We start from the raw sequence: 16,855 nt of genomic DNA, 5'->3' as shown, positions 1-16,855 counted from the left end.
TAATGATGCCATCTACTGAGCACTGTGGCAAGTGGCATGCATATGTAGGTCCATCAGATCAGGTTACCTGACCATCAGTCAACTGTTGGTTCATGTTGTTCTTTTCTTTTTCCTGATTTTCAGCTCTCAACTGACTGTTTTTCTTGAATTCACCTAGTTTTGCACTCAACTTCAAAAATGTCTGCAAGAAATTGTAGAAAAGCAAATTAGTTATTGATATTTGATTTAATATATTGTTTAGCAAACACTATTGCTTCTGTTGTAGTGAAAAAGTACATGTAATGCTTTGTTTCTACATATTTTATACAGCAATTTTTGGAAAATGAAATCTGTGTCTTTCATAAAACTACTTTTTCTAATGCTAAAGAGTGCAAAATATAATTCTATCCTTTTGGTCAGCAGGGCAGGATGAATATACACCATTGACCCTGATAAAAACTGCACTCTCAGTTTTTGTTGACATTTTTTATTTGAGATTTTCTTGTCCATACATTCAGCTGGAATCTAACAACAAGTAGACTGAGGATGTCTAGGTGCAAAGTCTAATTCCAACGAAGGCTTGCCCCCTTTCTCATTGTCAGGGTTGCAGGCAGGTGAGCTTGGGTTGGTGGGTGGGGAGGAAGGTGGTGATTAATGCAGAGAGTGACCTGCATGCAGTCTCAGATTTACGTGGAGCAGAGGACGTGTGGAGATGTCAAGAACGTGGGCACAGGAAAAAGGCAGGTGAACAGTGTTAGGGTTTGCACAGAGACTGTGTAATGTAAAGAGGAATGAGCAACGTCAGGGTATAGGTGAAGAAGAAGAGATGAACTATGAGCGCTAGATTGTTTTTACACTTTACATTATCTACTGAGAACTGCATCTCTGAACACATTGTACACATGCTAGTAACAACTCACTTCCTGACTCCCCAAAACCTGTCTATCATCTACAAGTCAATAGTGTGTTAGAATACTCTCCACTTGCTGGATGGGTGCAGCACCAATAACACTTAAGAAGCTTGACACCAATTAGGACAAAGCAGCCTGTTGATTGGCACTACATCCACAAACACCAATTCCACCACCACTGATGCTCAGTAGTAGCCGTGTGTACTGTCTACAAGTTGCACTGTAGAAATTCACTAAACATCCACAGACAGTACCTGCCAAACCCAGGACGACTTCCATCTAGAAAGACAAGGGCAGCAGATAAATGGGAACATCACCACCTGTAAGCAGGCTTTCACTTATCAAGAATTCCATAATACAACTCAGAAGTCAATGTGACGTTCAGAACCAACTCTCCTTCTATACACTAACTTGCTATAGCCCTGATTTTCATGGAAATGCGAAGCTGTGGCACTCAGCTCAAAGCACACTTCAAGAAAGACAGCACCGGTAAGCTACATTGTTTGTTGGCTGGTCCTTTCTAACCCAGCCACTTATGTGGTTTCATCTATTTGGTCTCCATACGAAATTGAATAGAAGCATGCATTTTATCAAAAACAATTTCTTTAAAGTTATGCCAATCCACACATATTCAGGAGGCCTTCTATGGCTGCAGTTGCTGAGAATTGAAATCCCACATAACCTCTGACATCATGATCTATTGATATTCTAGAATGTCTTTATGAATTGGAAGGTTGCAAATGTTACCCTTTAAGAAGGGAGCAAGAGAGAAAATGGGGAAGTACTGACCTGGTAACCTTATATCTGTAGTAGAGAAAATGCTAGAATCTATTACGATGGATGGGATAAACAGACACTTGGTTGATAATGATCTAATTGAGCATAGTCAGGGGAGATAATAACCTAGTGATAGTATTTCTAAACCTTGATCAATGGGACAATGGGTGAAGAAATGGTAGCTGGAGTTTAATTTAGATAAATGTGAGGTGTTGCATTTTAGAAAGGCCAACCAGGGCAGCACATATACAGTTAATGGTAGGGATCGGGGGAGTTTTGTCAAAATAGACACCTAGGAGTGCCAGTACATAGTTCCTTGAAAGTGGAGTCATGGGTAGACAGGGTAGTGAAGAACCATTTGGTACGCTTGTCTTCATTGGTCAGTGCATTGAGTACAGGAGTTGGGACTTCATGTTGCATCTGTATAGAATATTGGTGAGGCCACTTTTAGAACACTGCATACAATTCTAGCTGCCCTTCTATCAGAAGCATGTTGTTAAACGTGAGAGGGTGCAGAAAAGATAAACAAGGATGTTGATGGAACTGGAGAGTTTGACTTAGAGACAGAGGCTGAATAGGCTTGGTTTTATTCCCGTGGAGCATTAGACACTGAGGGGTGACCTTACAGAGGTTTATAAAATCATGAGGGGCATGAACAGGGTGAATAGGCATGAACAGATCTTTCCTAGACTGGGGAAGGGGCATCCAAAACTAGAGGGCACAGGTTTAAGGTGAGAGGGGCAAGATTTAAAAAGGACCTGAGGGCTAAACTTTTCATGCAGAGGGCTGTGCGTGCATGGAGCCAGCTGCCAGAGGAAGTGGTGGAGATGGATACAATTACAACATTTAAGATGGATGCTGGCAAATGGGACTAGGTCAGATTGGATTGTCTGGTCACAGCAGATGAGTTGGACCAAAGGGTCTGTTTCGATGCTGTATGACTCTATGACTTTATTATCCAGAGATCCAGGGCAATGTACTGGGGACCCAAATTCAAGTACCGGCAATTGGTGAGGTCTGAATTAAATAACACTCTTGATTTAAGGATCGAATGATGGTTACAAACTAATTATGAATTTTTGGAAAACACCTCCCGGTTCATTAATATTCTTTACGGAAGGAAAATGCCATCGTTATCTGGTCTGGCCTATGAGATCTGCAGCTGCCTCTGGACAGCTATCTGTGGGCAATAAATGCTGGCCTTTTCCTGTTCCTGTATTCCTATGCTGGCCAAAACCCACATCCCATGAATGAATAAAAACATGTCAGCCTGGATTTGGAATAGGAAATTGTGATTTATTGGAGATTTTTTAAAGTGGTCACCAACAAAAATTATAAAGGAGAGCCGGTGGATGTAGAATAACTTGTTTTTCAGAAGGCTTTTGATAAAGCTCCCCCATCCTAGGCAGGTTAGAAGGAATAAAATATATGGGATAGAAAACAATGTACTGACATGGATTAATGATTGACTACAGAAAAAAAAGCACAGAAAAACAATAAATGGGTCTTTATGTTGACAGGCTATAACTGGTGGAGTACTGTAAAGATCAGTTCTAGGGACACAGCTGTTCACAACAGGCAGGAATCAAAAGTAGTATTTCCAAAGTTGAAGATGATAGAGAGCTGAGTGGGAATATCTTCCTCAAAACTATTGCAACCAACAGTACATGAACTACAACTATTCAGGAAGATGGCTCTACAACATCTTCTCGAGGGCCAGTAGAGAAAGGTTAAATTCAGTGATGCCAGCACACATGAATTAATTGACTTTTCTAAAAAAATACTTCAAAATTACCACTTATTTATTCTATTGAGGTCACAGCTATCATGTGTGAAAGGCTGGTTTATAATTTAACCACAACAACTGATATTACTTTCTAAAGGCACCACCAAAATCTGACAGAAATAAATTAAGAAATTTAAGAAATAAGAAATTTAAAAATTGTTAAATAATTATAGTGTCTGGAGGGTTTTTGTTTGCATATTGTTATGTGGGCCAATCATTCCATAACACAAGGTGGGCTCATTTAAGTATTTTAGTGGTGTTCCAGTATTTAGAAATGTAAGACTACAGATACAGGAGTTAGCCATTCAGCCTACCTCTCCCTTCAATTTGAATATAGTTGATTGAATACTTCAATGTTTTTCGTCACTCCATTCCTATAATCCTGTATACCTTAGGCAATCAGAAATCTTTTAATTTCTATCTTACATAATCTCAAATACTGAACCTCCAAAGACATCTGGGGGAAAGGATTCCAATACTCTGAGTATATAAAGGGTACTTTCTGGATTTTATATATATTTGTGCATTTACTCAAGAAAACTTTTAAATTCACTAATATGCCAAAGAACATCAAAAATCAAAAGGATTAAGTCTCAAGATACGAGCAACAAATTTATTTTAACATATGAGCAAATGATCATAGCAGCTCAATCATAAGATGCAGGGCTTTCAACCATCAACTTTTTTGACATTTCAAGTTTACACATTGTAATGCTGGAGAAAATCTGAATTAAACCCCAAGTAACTAAAGGCGCAGCAACCAAGCAAGCCTCAGTACAGACCCCGTTAATCAGTCATTCTGAAAAACAATGTGCTTTGGAAAGGGAAGAGTTAGAGTCAGCCACTACTCTTGGACAAAAGCAGAAGATCTCTGAAGGTGCTATCATGAATCGGCTAGAGGAGGCCATGTTAAAATACAAGCACTGTAAAAGTGCATTCAGCTATAAATGTGGGGGTGGTGGGAATGTGTGAAGGTGCCTTCATCAAAGGGTTTGAATGTTCTGCAAGGGACACTAGGGAGCAGTGTAATTTGCACCAACAGAGTAGGCAAGGGGAAAGCTTTGGAGATGTGGACTGCAAAGAAATCTTAAGAGACAGGGAGACTACACCTGAAATTGGACTGATCCACACAATTTTCACACCCCTCTAGGGTGGAGGAGCAGCAAAGAAAGTGAAAAATTAGGCACTGAAAGGACTGCAAAAGCAACAGCAGAAACTGCAAGAGGACATGCTTCTGGTTAGGTGTGCTGGAGAAAGATGAAAGGGCAAGTGACAACAGTCTGCCAATGTGAAGGAGGGCTTATTCCTGGGAAAGGGTATACAATATATAGTTCAACTAACTGCAGATGTTCAAGCAATAACCTAAGTGCAGATTGAGGGTCTCCAGAAAGATTTACATTGCAACATGCTGCCAAGTTACAGGGTATACTGATATACATCAGGTTTATTCACATTCTATACCAATGGCTCTGAAGATCACTGTACCTCTCAATGTCTACATCTACAGTGCTTTCCAGGATTCCGCTGGGACGTGCTGATCCACTGATAGACTGGAGTGTGTCAGTGTATCAACTGTACACGAGGCCATCAAGGCTCTCCGGGTCCACCCAGCAGCATTTGTCAACAGGACCACATCCAATCCATCAATGCTCAGCTCTTTTGCAGCTATGGCAAACAAATCCAGACTGTTCAGGAATCCTGAAAAGCATACGACACTTAGGAAGTCAAACAGTCCCAGGCTTTTTTTGCATTCATTTGTGGGATGTGGTAGTCACTGGCTAGGATAAGATGATAAGGTGGCTAGGAAGGCCTTTTCTTTATTGGCTGAGGAATTTAATACAAGAGCAGGCAAGTTATGTTGGAACTGTATACTAATTAGTTAGATCATAACCTGAATATTGTGTGTAGATCTGAACATCTGATTCCAAAAAGGATGTAATCACATTGGAGAGGTACAGAGCAAATTTACATGGATATTACACAGGCTGGAAACATGCAGTCAAGAGAAAAAGATTGGATAGGCTCAGCTTCTTCTTCTTCAAACAGAGGAAGTGAGTGAGATTTGGTTGGAGTGTGCAAAATTGTAAGGAGCGAGGGTAAAGTGATTAGGGTTGCCTTAGAAACGAGGTTAGTGACTAGGTGTTACAGATTTCAAATGTTTGTTAGGAAGCTTAGAGAGAAGATATCAATTTTCTTTCTCAGCCAAAGCATGGTAGGGTTCTGGAACTCAGTGCCTGAAAGGTGGTACAGGAAGTAACCTTCAACTCAGTTGAAAGGTGTTTTGATATGCACCTCAAGCGCCATAACCTACAGGTCTACTGGCAAAATGCTGGAAAGTGGGTACGGGCTGGTAGCACAAGGGATCCAGGCACGATAAGTCCATGGCTTCCTGTGATATTAGTTCAGATCCTGCTCAATGCAGAGTCAAGAATCTTTCCTAATGAGGGGTGAAGAGTTATTTGATGACAGCACATCACCTGTTTTAATTTTTTCTGCTATACAGTGGGCTGTTTGCCTCCTGGAATAAAGAGTGGCAGGCATTATAGGTCAAGAAAGTGGGTGGCTCAGTTGTTTCTCTTACGGCAGGTGGAGAGGTGTCGCAAGTAAATGAGTAGATAGCCTAGAGGGCATGCAGGATTAGTGGTGTTTGAAGTTGGATGGGTGACAGCAAGTAGGAAAAGGGTGGAAGCAATAAGAGTAGTAGAGTATGAGCCTCAATGGAAAGTGTGCACAGCAGCAGAGACAGAATGGGCTTGAGGAAGTGAAGAGAGTATGATGGCACTTACACTGGAGTGGAAAAGGACATTGGCCGTCTTCCTACAAAGTTAGGCATTTCTCCAAATTACAGACACTGTTTTAATTCAGATGGCAACCCGGACACAGCTGGCATGGCATGGTCTGGTATTGTGGCCTTTTGTGCTGGCCCTGGGGGAAGAGGAAGTCCTAGGTTGGTACCACCTCTGTCCAGCAGGACCTCCCAGCAATTACTCAAAAATGGAATGTAAGTTGATGTGACTGCCATGTCTGTGGAAAATGTCAGGAACTGTACAGGCAAGCTTCAACTGGGTGTACCACCTCAAACACATTCTGAACTGCTATCAAAGGACTTCCTGAAGGCCACACCCCTTGACCTGACTGAGCCTGTTGACAACTATTCCAAACCTCCTAGCTTTGTGGATATGCTAAATGGCATAACAGAACAGTAGTAATACCAGCTTAGAATCTCTAGTTAAGGGACTAAAGAGCTAACAGGCAAGTAAGGCATGGAGCTGTAAAAAATCTCCAAAAAACTCAACACTACCCAGACTTAGGGTTCTCCTTTCAAAATGGCCATCCTCAGCCAGCTTTTATCACAATCAAAAAGGACTGCAAATGTCAACTCTGACAAATTATTTGACAGTGCTGGAATTCTTAGATTATTTAATAATCCTCTGTGATTGACTCTTAAAATAACGGGGCCTGATTGTCCATCTGCATTTGCTGGCAACTGAATCCACAAAGAAGTCGAGTATTTTTCATTCTTTGGGATATGGACATCAGTTGCAAGGCTAGCATTTGCTGTCTGTCCTTAATCCTTGGATTAAGTGGATTGCTTAGCCAAATTGGAAGGCTGATAAGAGTCACATATAGATAAAAATTCAATAAGGCTTTCAGATTCTCTTCCCTAAAGAACATTAATAAATCAATGGGCTTTTATAATAATTGATGATAGTTTTGTGGTCACCATTACAGATCAATGTTATAGAACATAGAACATAGAACAGTACAGCACAGAACAGGCCCTTCAGCCCACAATGTTGTACCGACCATTGATCCTCATGTATGCACCCTCAAATTTCTGTGACCATATACATGTCCAGCAGTCTCTTAAATGACCCCAATGACCTTGCTTCCACAACTGCTGCTGGCAACGCATTCCATGCTCTCACAACTCTCTGCGTAAAGAACCTGCCTCTGACATCCCCTCTATACTTTCCACCAACCAGCTTAAAACTATGACCCCTCGTGCTAGCCATTTCTGCCCTGGGAAATAGTCTCTGGCTATCAACTCTATCTATGCCTCTCACTATCTTGTATACCTCAATTAGGTCCCCTCTCCTCCTCCTTTTCTCCAATGAAAAGAGACCGAGCTCAGTCAACGTCTCTTCATAAGGTAAGCCCTCCAGTCCAGGCAGCATCCTGGTAAACCTCCTCTGAACCCTCTCCAAAGCATCCACATCTTTCCTGTAATAGGGCGCCCAGAACTGGACGCAGTATTCCAAGTCTAACTGTGGTTTAATAAGTTCACAGGTGTAATAGCCACAGCTGAAGTTTGCCTCTGATCTACTGTCTCTTAGGACACTAGCACAATTCAGACATTTTAACTAAGACATCAGGCTCCGTAACTTGATGTCCATGAATATGCATTCCCTTTCTCCTTGTTACATTTATAAAATATCTGATAAGCTACGGCATTTTATCTTTTGGTGGTGTCCTCAGAAAATGCCTAGATCTTTAGGTTAAGTCCAGGGGCTTTCACTTGGAGATGGCTCCTCAAAAATGTTGTTGAAATCTTTCACACTGAAGACAGCACTGAATGCAGGGAGGACTTCAGATCAGAAGAACAGTGGGTGGAGTCTGTTTGGGTGGAACTATGAAACGGGCAGTAGCTATTGATTAGAGTTATTTGTATGCCAACAAATCACAGTGGTATTGTAGAGCATGGTATAAGTCAGGAGATGAGAGAAATCTATTCCTTGTGAAATACAGTGTTTATGGATGGCACAATCTGCATTGACATTGGTGAAGACAAACGCTATGGAGAATGAGTTTTCGGTGTATCTTAGGGATGATTTGATAGAGCAACACATATTAGACCCAACTAGAGCACAGGCTACACCATGAAAAGGGGATATCTAACAAGCTTGTTTTAAAAGAAATTTTAGGGATGAGTGACCACAATATGGTAGAATTTTACATAACGTTTGAAAGAGAGGTAGTCCAACTCGAAACAAGGCTGTTAAATTTAAATAAGGAAAATTATGAAAGCATGAAGCACAAGTTGACTGAGCTTGATCAGGAAAATATTTTTAAAAGTTCATCTTACATTGGTAATGACAGTCTTTACGGAACAATGTATCCATAATCTCCTTGATTACCTACCCACTTCATATCTCCCTCTCCGAGCTCTGTCTCCACTTATCCACTCCACTCCAATATACAGTCACAGGACTAGAAATATTAACTCTGCTTTCTTCCCACAGATGCCACCAGACCTGTGAAGTTTTTCTAGCAATTTGTTTTTGTTTATAAAACTATTACATGGCTTACAGTTTCCATGCATTCCCAGGATGCAAAAACTCAAAATCAGCTAACAGCTGACAAAGCAAGTTAAAATTTGCAATAAGGTTAAAAGAAAAGGCTATAATGTGGCCAGAAATAGCAATAAACCTGATAATGAAGAAGTTTTTAGAAGACAGTAAAAGCAGGCCAGGAAACTGAAAAGGAATGAAGAATAGAATAAGAACACAATCTGGAAAAGAAAATTAAGTGGATGTTGAAGGCTTGATTGATTTGATTTGATTTATTGTCATGTATATCTTGGTACAGTGAAAAGCTTTGTGGGCCATACAGGCAGATCACAGTAAGCAAGGACATACAGATCATAGAGTGAAGAAAAAACTTGGGCAGGATAAAGCACACAGCTTACATCAACCAGGAGGTACATTTGACAAGAATAACACTAACAAAATCACCAGTATTTGAAGTTAGAGAGTCCATTCATCAGTCAAATGATGATGGGGAAGAAGCTGTTCATGAACCTGCTGGGGCATATGTTCAAGCTTCTGTATCTTCTGCCTGACGGAAGAAGTTGTAGGCGAGCACTACTGGGAAGGGATGAGTCTTTGATGATGTTGGCAACCTTTTTGCGGCAATGAGACACGTAAATGGAGTCTATGGTTGGGAGGTTGGCTTCCACAATAGTCTGGGCTGTGCACACCACCTTCTGCAGTTCCTTACAGTCTTGGGCAGTGCAGTTGCCATACCAGGGCATTATGCACATGGATGGTATGCTTTCAATGGTACATCTACACCCCTGACATTGCTCATGCCCTTATTGACATGCCAAATTTTGTGAGCCACCTGAGGAAGAAGAGGCATTGTTGTGCTTTCTGAATCATTGCATCTATGTGGAAAGTCCAGGACAGGTTATCAATTACTGTCACTCCTAAGAACTAGACATTCTCAACTCGCATTCCATTGATGTAGATGAGGGTGTGTTCTCCGCCTTTCTTTCTGAAGTCAATGATTAGTTCTTTGGTTTTGTTGATATTGAGAGAGTGGTTGTTATTATTGCGCTACATTACCAAACCCTTTATCTCATTCCCATATTCTGATTCATCATTGTTTGATATCTGTCATAGCATGGTGGTGTTGTCATCAAACTCGTAGATGGTGTTTGTTTGGAATGTGGCAACACAGTTGTGGGTGTACAGGGATTACAATAGGGGACTGAGAATGCATCCTTCGGGGTCTCCCGTGTTGAATGTTATCATGGAGGTCTGTCCTAGGGTCAGGAGGTTGAGGTTCCAGTTGCAAAGGGCAGAATTGAGACCTTAGTTTCCGAGTTGTAAGATCACTCTGGAGGGGATAATGGTGTTGAAGGCAGAGCTATTCTACAGGTACCTAAAAAGTAAACCATTGGCAAGGAATAATATGGGTCTAAATAGGAGTCAAGACAATTTAAAATGTGTCAGAGAAATGTCAGAAGCTAAATGATTGCTTTGGTGCCTTTTTTTTCTCAGGAAAATGTAAAAAAATCTCCCAGAATCAGAGATTCAAGTGACTTAGGAGCATGTGGAGTTGAAGGGAATTGATATTACTCAGAAGGTTATACTAGAAAAATTAATGGGGCCGAAAGCTGATAAATGCATTGAGACTGATACTGTAAATCTAGAGTTTCGAAGAAGGTGGGCAGAGATATAGCCAATGCACTGGAGTTTATCTTCCAAAATTTGATAGACACTGTAATGATTACCGCAGATTGGAAATTTGCAAATATCACTCCACTATTTAAGAAAGGAGAAAGGAAAAAAAGCAGGGATCTACAAGCCTGATAGCCTTACATCAATAGTAGAGAAACTACTAGAAGCTATTAGAAAGGCTATGATAAAAGGGCACTTGGAAAAAAAAGTGATGGGTAACTATGATGTGGAAGTGCCAGTATTGGGCTAGGGTGGAAAAGGTCAGAAGTCACACAACACCAGGTTATGGTACAACAAGTTTATTTGAAATCACAAGCTTTCAGAGCTCTGCTCCTTCATCAGGTCACATGATTGCCAAACCTGAATCTTTTTGAGCATTTTATCAACAAAATACCAAAACAGCAGTTAATGGGTGTAGTATATTTGAACTTTCAGAAGGCTTTGAGTAAAATTTCCCAAAGGAGATTGTTTAGCAAAATTAAAGCTCATTGTACACTAGGTTATGTACTAGTTTGGATAAATAATTGACTAACAGACAGAAAAAAAAGAGATGGAGTAAATGGGTCATCCTCATGTTGGCAGATTGTGACTAGAGTGGTACCACAAGGATCAGTACTTAGGCCCTAGCTGTTAACAACATATATCAATGACTTGGACATGGGAGCCAAATACAATGTTTCAAATTTTCAGCTAATACAAAGCTAAACAAGGATATGTGTTATGGGAAGATGTAAAATATTTTCAGCAGAATTTGGACAGTTTTATGATTGGGCAAGAACATGGCAGAGGAACCATAATGTAAAAATGTAAGATTATCTGCTTTGGCAGGAAGACCAGATGCGTGGGGTATTCTTTCATTGGTGAAAGGTTATAAAGTATAAATCTGTGAAGAATCTTGAGTGTCCTTGTCAATAAATTACTGAAACCTAATTTGTAAGTCTAGGATGCTATTAAGAAGGCTAATGAAATGGTTAGCCGTTATCACAAGTGGATTTGAATAAAAGGTAATCTAAACTAATCTAAAAAGAAACAGGACATCTTGTTTCAATTGTACAGGAATTGTACAGGAACTTACTTAAACTGCACCTGAGTGACATGTGCAGTTTGTTCTCCTCATCTCAGGAAAGATATTATCGTCTGAGAGTGAGAATTATTCCCAGGATGACATGAATATCCTATGAAGGCAGAGTGGACATATTGGACCTGTATTCTCTAGAGTTTCAAAGAGTGGGAGATTATCTCATTGAAACCTATGAAACACTTCAAGGAGCAGTCTGGGTAGATACGGGTCAGATGTTTCCCCTATTTAGGGAGTTTAGAACTATGGGGCACAATTTTAAAATAAGGGGGATACCATTTAGGACTAAGATGAGGAGAATCTATTTTACTCAGTGAATTGTGATTCTTTTCTACCTTAGTGGGTAGTGAAAGCTCAGCCATTGACTATGCTCAAAGTAGAGGTTGATAAATTTCTGATTACCAATGGGTTAAAAGATTATGGAAATAGTGTGGGTAAAAGGCACTGAAAGTTTCCATTAGCCATAATCATGCTGAATTGCAGACCAGATTCAACAGGCTGAATGGCCTACTCTTGTTCCTATGTTCTGACTCACGACTATCAGTCACAGCAAACTGAACATTGAATCAGATTGATGTACAGTCGATGAACCTCAAATATCTTTTAATAGATAAAAATCCATGAGGGAATCCTCTCCCCCACCTCTCAGAAAGTGTCGTATTTTTAAGCTGCTTCTTCTTTTCAAGATCTCCAAGCAATCTGTGAGTTATAATAGTATCCAGTTCCCCAAGTGTAATTATGTGAATGGAGGCATGCATATGAGAAAGCAAGAAGCAAAAAGTGGGTATTGAAGGGGTTTTCAAGGAGGAATATGGTGATAGGTGAGGAACATGGGTTAAGTCATGGTCAGGAATCTTGTGTCACCTGGTCTTCATCATCCTGTTCTTCACCATGACTGTCATAGTACATAAGAGAAAGGGATTATAGCACCTTGAGTACCATCAGAGTGACACAAGAAATTCTCATATAAACGCCTCCCAGTTCACAGTTGGGCATAATTAATTTTCATTTGTTGTAAAAGTGGTGTGACATAACAAATGAGACATTTAGATCCATGGATGAATGCTAGACACAAGGCCTGCAAACATTCATAAACATAGATCTAATTGTAATGATGTAAACAGATGTAGTTGCAGTGATATCAAAGTCAGTCAGCTTTGTAACAATGAATACATTCTTCATCTTATCTCAAAATAATATCAATATCTTACAAGTAACAATTTACAACACTGTCCAATAAATGTTTCCTCAAAAAATAAAAAAAAATCACAATATTTTGATGGCCCAGTTGGTGACACACTATGAGGCTTATTTCTAGATATCTTCCTAATCAACTGCTTGGGGATGTTATTTCATACCTCTGGACAAGGTGGTACTTGAACCTGGGTCTCCTGGTTCAGAGGTTGGGATACTACCACTCCACAATCAGAGCCTTAAGACTTAATTTTAAACCTTGACACATAATTCTGTACACCTTGCTATATTAAAACTAGTGTTAATAATAATTATACATTTTCATCACTGAACAACATTTATTCACTATATCTATCAAAAGCATAACAATTACATTTTAGAAGTGATAACAACATCCAATATTTATACACTTTATTTTTAATACTATAATTACCCTAGGTTGTCAAATAGTTCTGCCACTTCTAAGATTATTAAATGCATGAGACTGTATTATGACATATGACTTTTACCACACCTACCAAGACTGAAGATGACTAACAATATTAATATTGCCAAAATTTTGCTCTTGCCACTTTGGAGGATTAACAACATCTTTCACTGCTATCAAATAATTATTTTAAAATCATGCATTACGAACATTATATTACTTTTGTATATTAATGTAGGTATTCTATCCATAAAGATATTACTAGAACATTTCTTGACTCAAGAAAAACAAAAAAAAATCAATTCCTGCTTGGCAGTAGACCCTGCATTTCAGGGGTTCCCAAACTGTGCTTGATGTCATGAGCTTCCTCTCTCCCGAGGTAGCAACGACCTACATGGAATGTGCACTCTGGTAGATCAGATTCAGGCCTGAAGAATTACATTTCTTTCCTTAACTGAAGTTCAGTGGGCATTGCCTAATGAAATGAGCTGCAAGAGCCAATTGCAGTACCCAACAGTGCCTGAAAACTGGAAGGGGAGGAAGAAAAAATATTACTGTCAGTTTTCTGGTAATCCCCTGGCTACCCCATATCTCTTACATCATGCTGCTCTACTTAACCTTCAGCCCTCACACTTCTTACCATCTCCTCAGTTCTATGAACTCACCACGGCACTCACAACTCTACTCTTCCCCCATCCTCCACAGCTTCTCCCCTTCCTCTTTTCTTATACTTCTATTTCTATTGTCACAACTCTATAAATCCCAACTCTTGTCTCTCACATCACTATCCCTCCAACTCACTGCTGTTACAGCTTTCCGCCTCCTCCCCATAGCTCTCAAAGGTCATTTACCAGGTTAACCTAAGTGGCGACTGCTGAATCATGTTTTGCAGTGCTCTAAGCCTTTGTCCAAAACACTTACAAGTATAATTAGGAGATTTTGAAAGGAGCTGCTCAGCCAATTAAACCATTTCTCTTCTGTGTTTTCTGCTGACGTGCTCATTACTTAACCTATCAGCAGCAAATGCAATAGAAGAATAGTCTGTAACTGGAGGAGAAATTAAGTGTTTTCACTAACCCTGAGGCCCGGATCTCTGTCAGAGGGTCTGCTAGACAGGGAATGCGCACACTACCATAGGGAGGAGGGTGATACGAGTCAGGCCACTGGGGCTAAGCTGCCATGTTGAAGAAAGGGAATGAGAGACAGGATGCTAGGATAAGTTAAAGGCAAATTCTGTGGATATTGGAAATCTGAAACAAACAGAAAATGCTAGAGAAACTCAGCAGGTAGACAGAATTCAAAATTCTTCGAAAGAGTCATATCAGGCTCAAAATGACCACAAATTTCCAGTTACCTGCCACTTCAATAGATCTTTCTGTTCCTATGCAAACATTTCCATCTAGGATCAGTTGCAGTGTCCCAGCAAGGCTCAGTGTAAACTAGAAGAACGGCATCTGATTTTCCACTTGGGGACCTTACAACTTCAGGACTGAATACTGGCTTCACTAATTTTAGGACCTGAACACCACCTTCCTTGTCCTTTACCCAAGGTCCTGTCATCATATGAGCTGCTTCCAGCACAGCCAGCCCATGTGACATCATCTGGTTCCAACTGGTAGCTGTTCTTTTGTCCTGACTTACAATTATCCACCCCTTTGTCTGCTTGTCTTTCTCTCCTCTGGACTTCATCTCTACCTGTCACTTTACTGCCCTGTCTCTGCCCCTACTACCATTTCCTAGCAATCATCATTTCTGAACAAGGGTCTCTGGACCCAAAACATTAACTTTGCTTTCTCTCCACAGGTACTGTCAAACCTGCTGAGTTTTTCCAGCTATCTCTGTGTATGTGTCTTGCTGGTGTGAGAGAATAAAAGTCAAGCATGTACACTAGCAAAGTAAAATCAGCAGATGCTTAAGAGTTAGTTTTTATCTATCTTCCCAGAAACTGAGAAATGCCCACATCACCCACTTCTCTGATGGCCAGGACTTGGGGGCCTTGTCTTTTCTCTCTCTCGAGCTTCTTCATAACTAAGGTTTTATTAGTTAGCCATCAGATCAGCTTTCTTTCTTAATTACAGATTTATTAAATTCAAATTTCACCATCTGTCGGGGTGGGATTCAAACCCATGACCTCAGGCCATTAGCCTGACTTTCTGACTTATAACTCAGTGTCACTGTCACAACATTAACAACATCCCCCTGCTCTGATGCTTGGCACTTTTAATGATCATTCTTATTAATTACTCATTTAAATGATCAATTCATTGTTTTGCAATTTTTTTCCCCTGTAATGAATCTTTACTGTTGTGGCAGACCTGATCTTCTGTCTGAGTAGTGCGAGAAATATTGACATGTAGTTGGCAGCTTGCAAAAAGGTTGGATAACCCTGCACTACACATTCCAGTTCCCATAGTTGTCACAGTTCTACACAATCCCACAGCTCTCATAGCTCTTATCATTCCAGATACTCACATAATTTTACCACCCTCCCCACTGTCAACCACAACTGTCACAGTTCTACACTCCTTCCCTCACAACTCTCATAACCCTATCCCCATAGAGCTGTACCTGAACAACTCTCACAGGACTATTCCCACCCCTGTAATAGATATCACAGCTTTTCCACATCTTCACAGCTCTATGCTATACTATCACACCTCTATCCCAACAGCTACATCTCCAGCACCACCTTCCCAACACCACAACCAGAGCTCTCACACATCTCTCCACCTTCAGCTTTCACAAATCTGCACTCTCACCACACAGCTGTATACATCTCCCAGAGTACTTATGAATCCACCCCATCCTGCCTCAGGTCCCACACCTCCACTGCCACTTCTCCCAAGCCACGCCACAGCTCCCACACCTCTAACTCTTACAGTTTTCGTTCTAGGATTTCAGTGTCAAAATGGGGTCAAGGTGGGAAAAGGTATGAGAATTATTGCTCCAGATACATTTATTTTTCAGTAGGATCAATAGAATGCAACCATTTCAAAGTATTTGGTATTGAAATTGTTTTGATTTTCTTTCAGTACAAAACTTGTTTGTTTGTAGATATCTGAAGATTAGTTATCTGAAATCACTATGAATTCTGGCATCTTTAGAAGATCCAGGACTAGCAAACTTCAAAACCATTCAATTTTATGAAGTTATAAAATGGTTTAAATTATGAATTCAATGAGCTATTTTGCCCCTCCTCAGGGCAAATTATCTTAAAGTTCTCCAGGAAACTTACTTCATTTTGTGTTTTGTGTATGGCTTCAAGTTCTTTAAACTTGGCTTCAATATCTTCAACAATCTTCTCAGCTTGTGTAACCTTTTTTAGAACATTTTCTTTCTTTTTTTCAGCACTCTCTTTAATACGATGTAGTTCGTCAGCCTCTGCTTTAACCTTGGCCTATGTTTGGACAACAGTAATATAGTATAATTATATCTACAAATATCTGAGAAATAGATATTTGTTTTAAAAGACTGCTTTCAAAATTAATGCTTTATTCATAAATAAGTCAGTGTGAGTGAATTCACGGGTACATCACAGTAAATCAGTCAGATTTTAAGAATGCTCCCACTTCATTGGTATGTTGGGAAGTATGGTGGGGACAGCTTTTAAGTTGCAGCGTGACCCTCTCACGATCTTTCTGCCCATTCTTGCAAAGGGCAGGTGCAGGCAACCTGGACTTCCTTTGGTCTATTGAGACCAATGACCATGTAAGTAACCTTCTCTGCCTCTGCTGCTTT

The 16,855-nt window shown here is 40.2% G+C and overlaps 1 protein-coding gene across 12 annotated transcripts in view; it reads right to left on the bottom strand.

Annotated features, from left to right (window-relative positions):
* The window catches only part of LOC125451596 (coiled-coil domain-containing protein 178), a 349,746-nt gene that overhangs the window by 229,394 nt on the left and 103,497 nt on the right, over positions 1-16,855 (bottom strand). For 11 of the 12 annotated variants that reach the window (XM_059646071.1, XM_048528880.2, XM_048528877.2 and 8 more), the window contains 2 exons: positions 16,353-16,514; positions 68-181 (listed from right to left, as the gene is read on the bottom strand). In XM_059646071.1, coding sequence (XP_059502054.1) covers positions 68-181; positions 16,353-16,514 — 276 coding nt within the window. The remainder of the gene's footprint in view (positions 1-67; positions 182-16,352; positions 16,515-16,855) is intronic. The other variant, XM_048528879.2, reaches the window with a different exon arrangement.

The sequence above is a fragment of the Stegostoma tigrinum genome, chromosome 5 (genome assembly GCF_030684315.1).
Source record: "Stegostoma tigrinum isolate sSteTig4 chromosome 5, sSteTig4.hap1, whole genome shotgun sequence".
NCBI lineage: Eukaryota > Metazoa > Chordata > Chondrichthyes > Orectolobiformes > Stegostomatidae > Stegostoma > Stegostoma tigrinum.
This window is presented reverse-complemented; position numbering and strand designations above follow the sequence as displayed.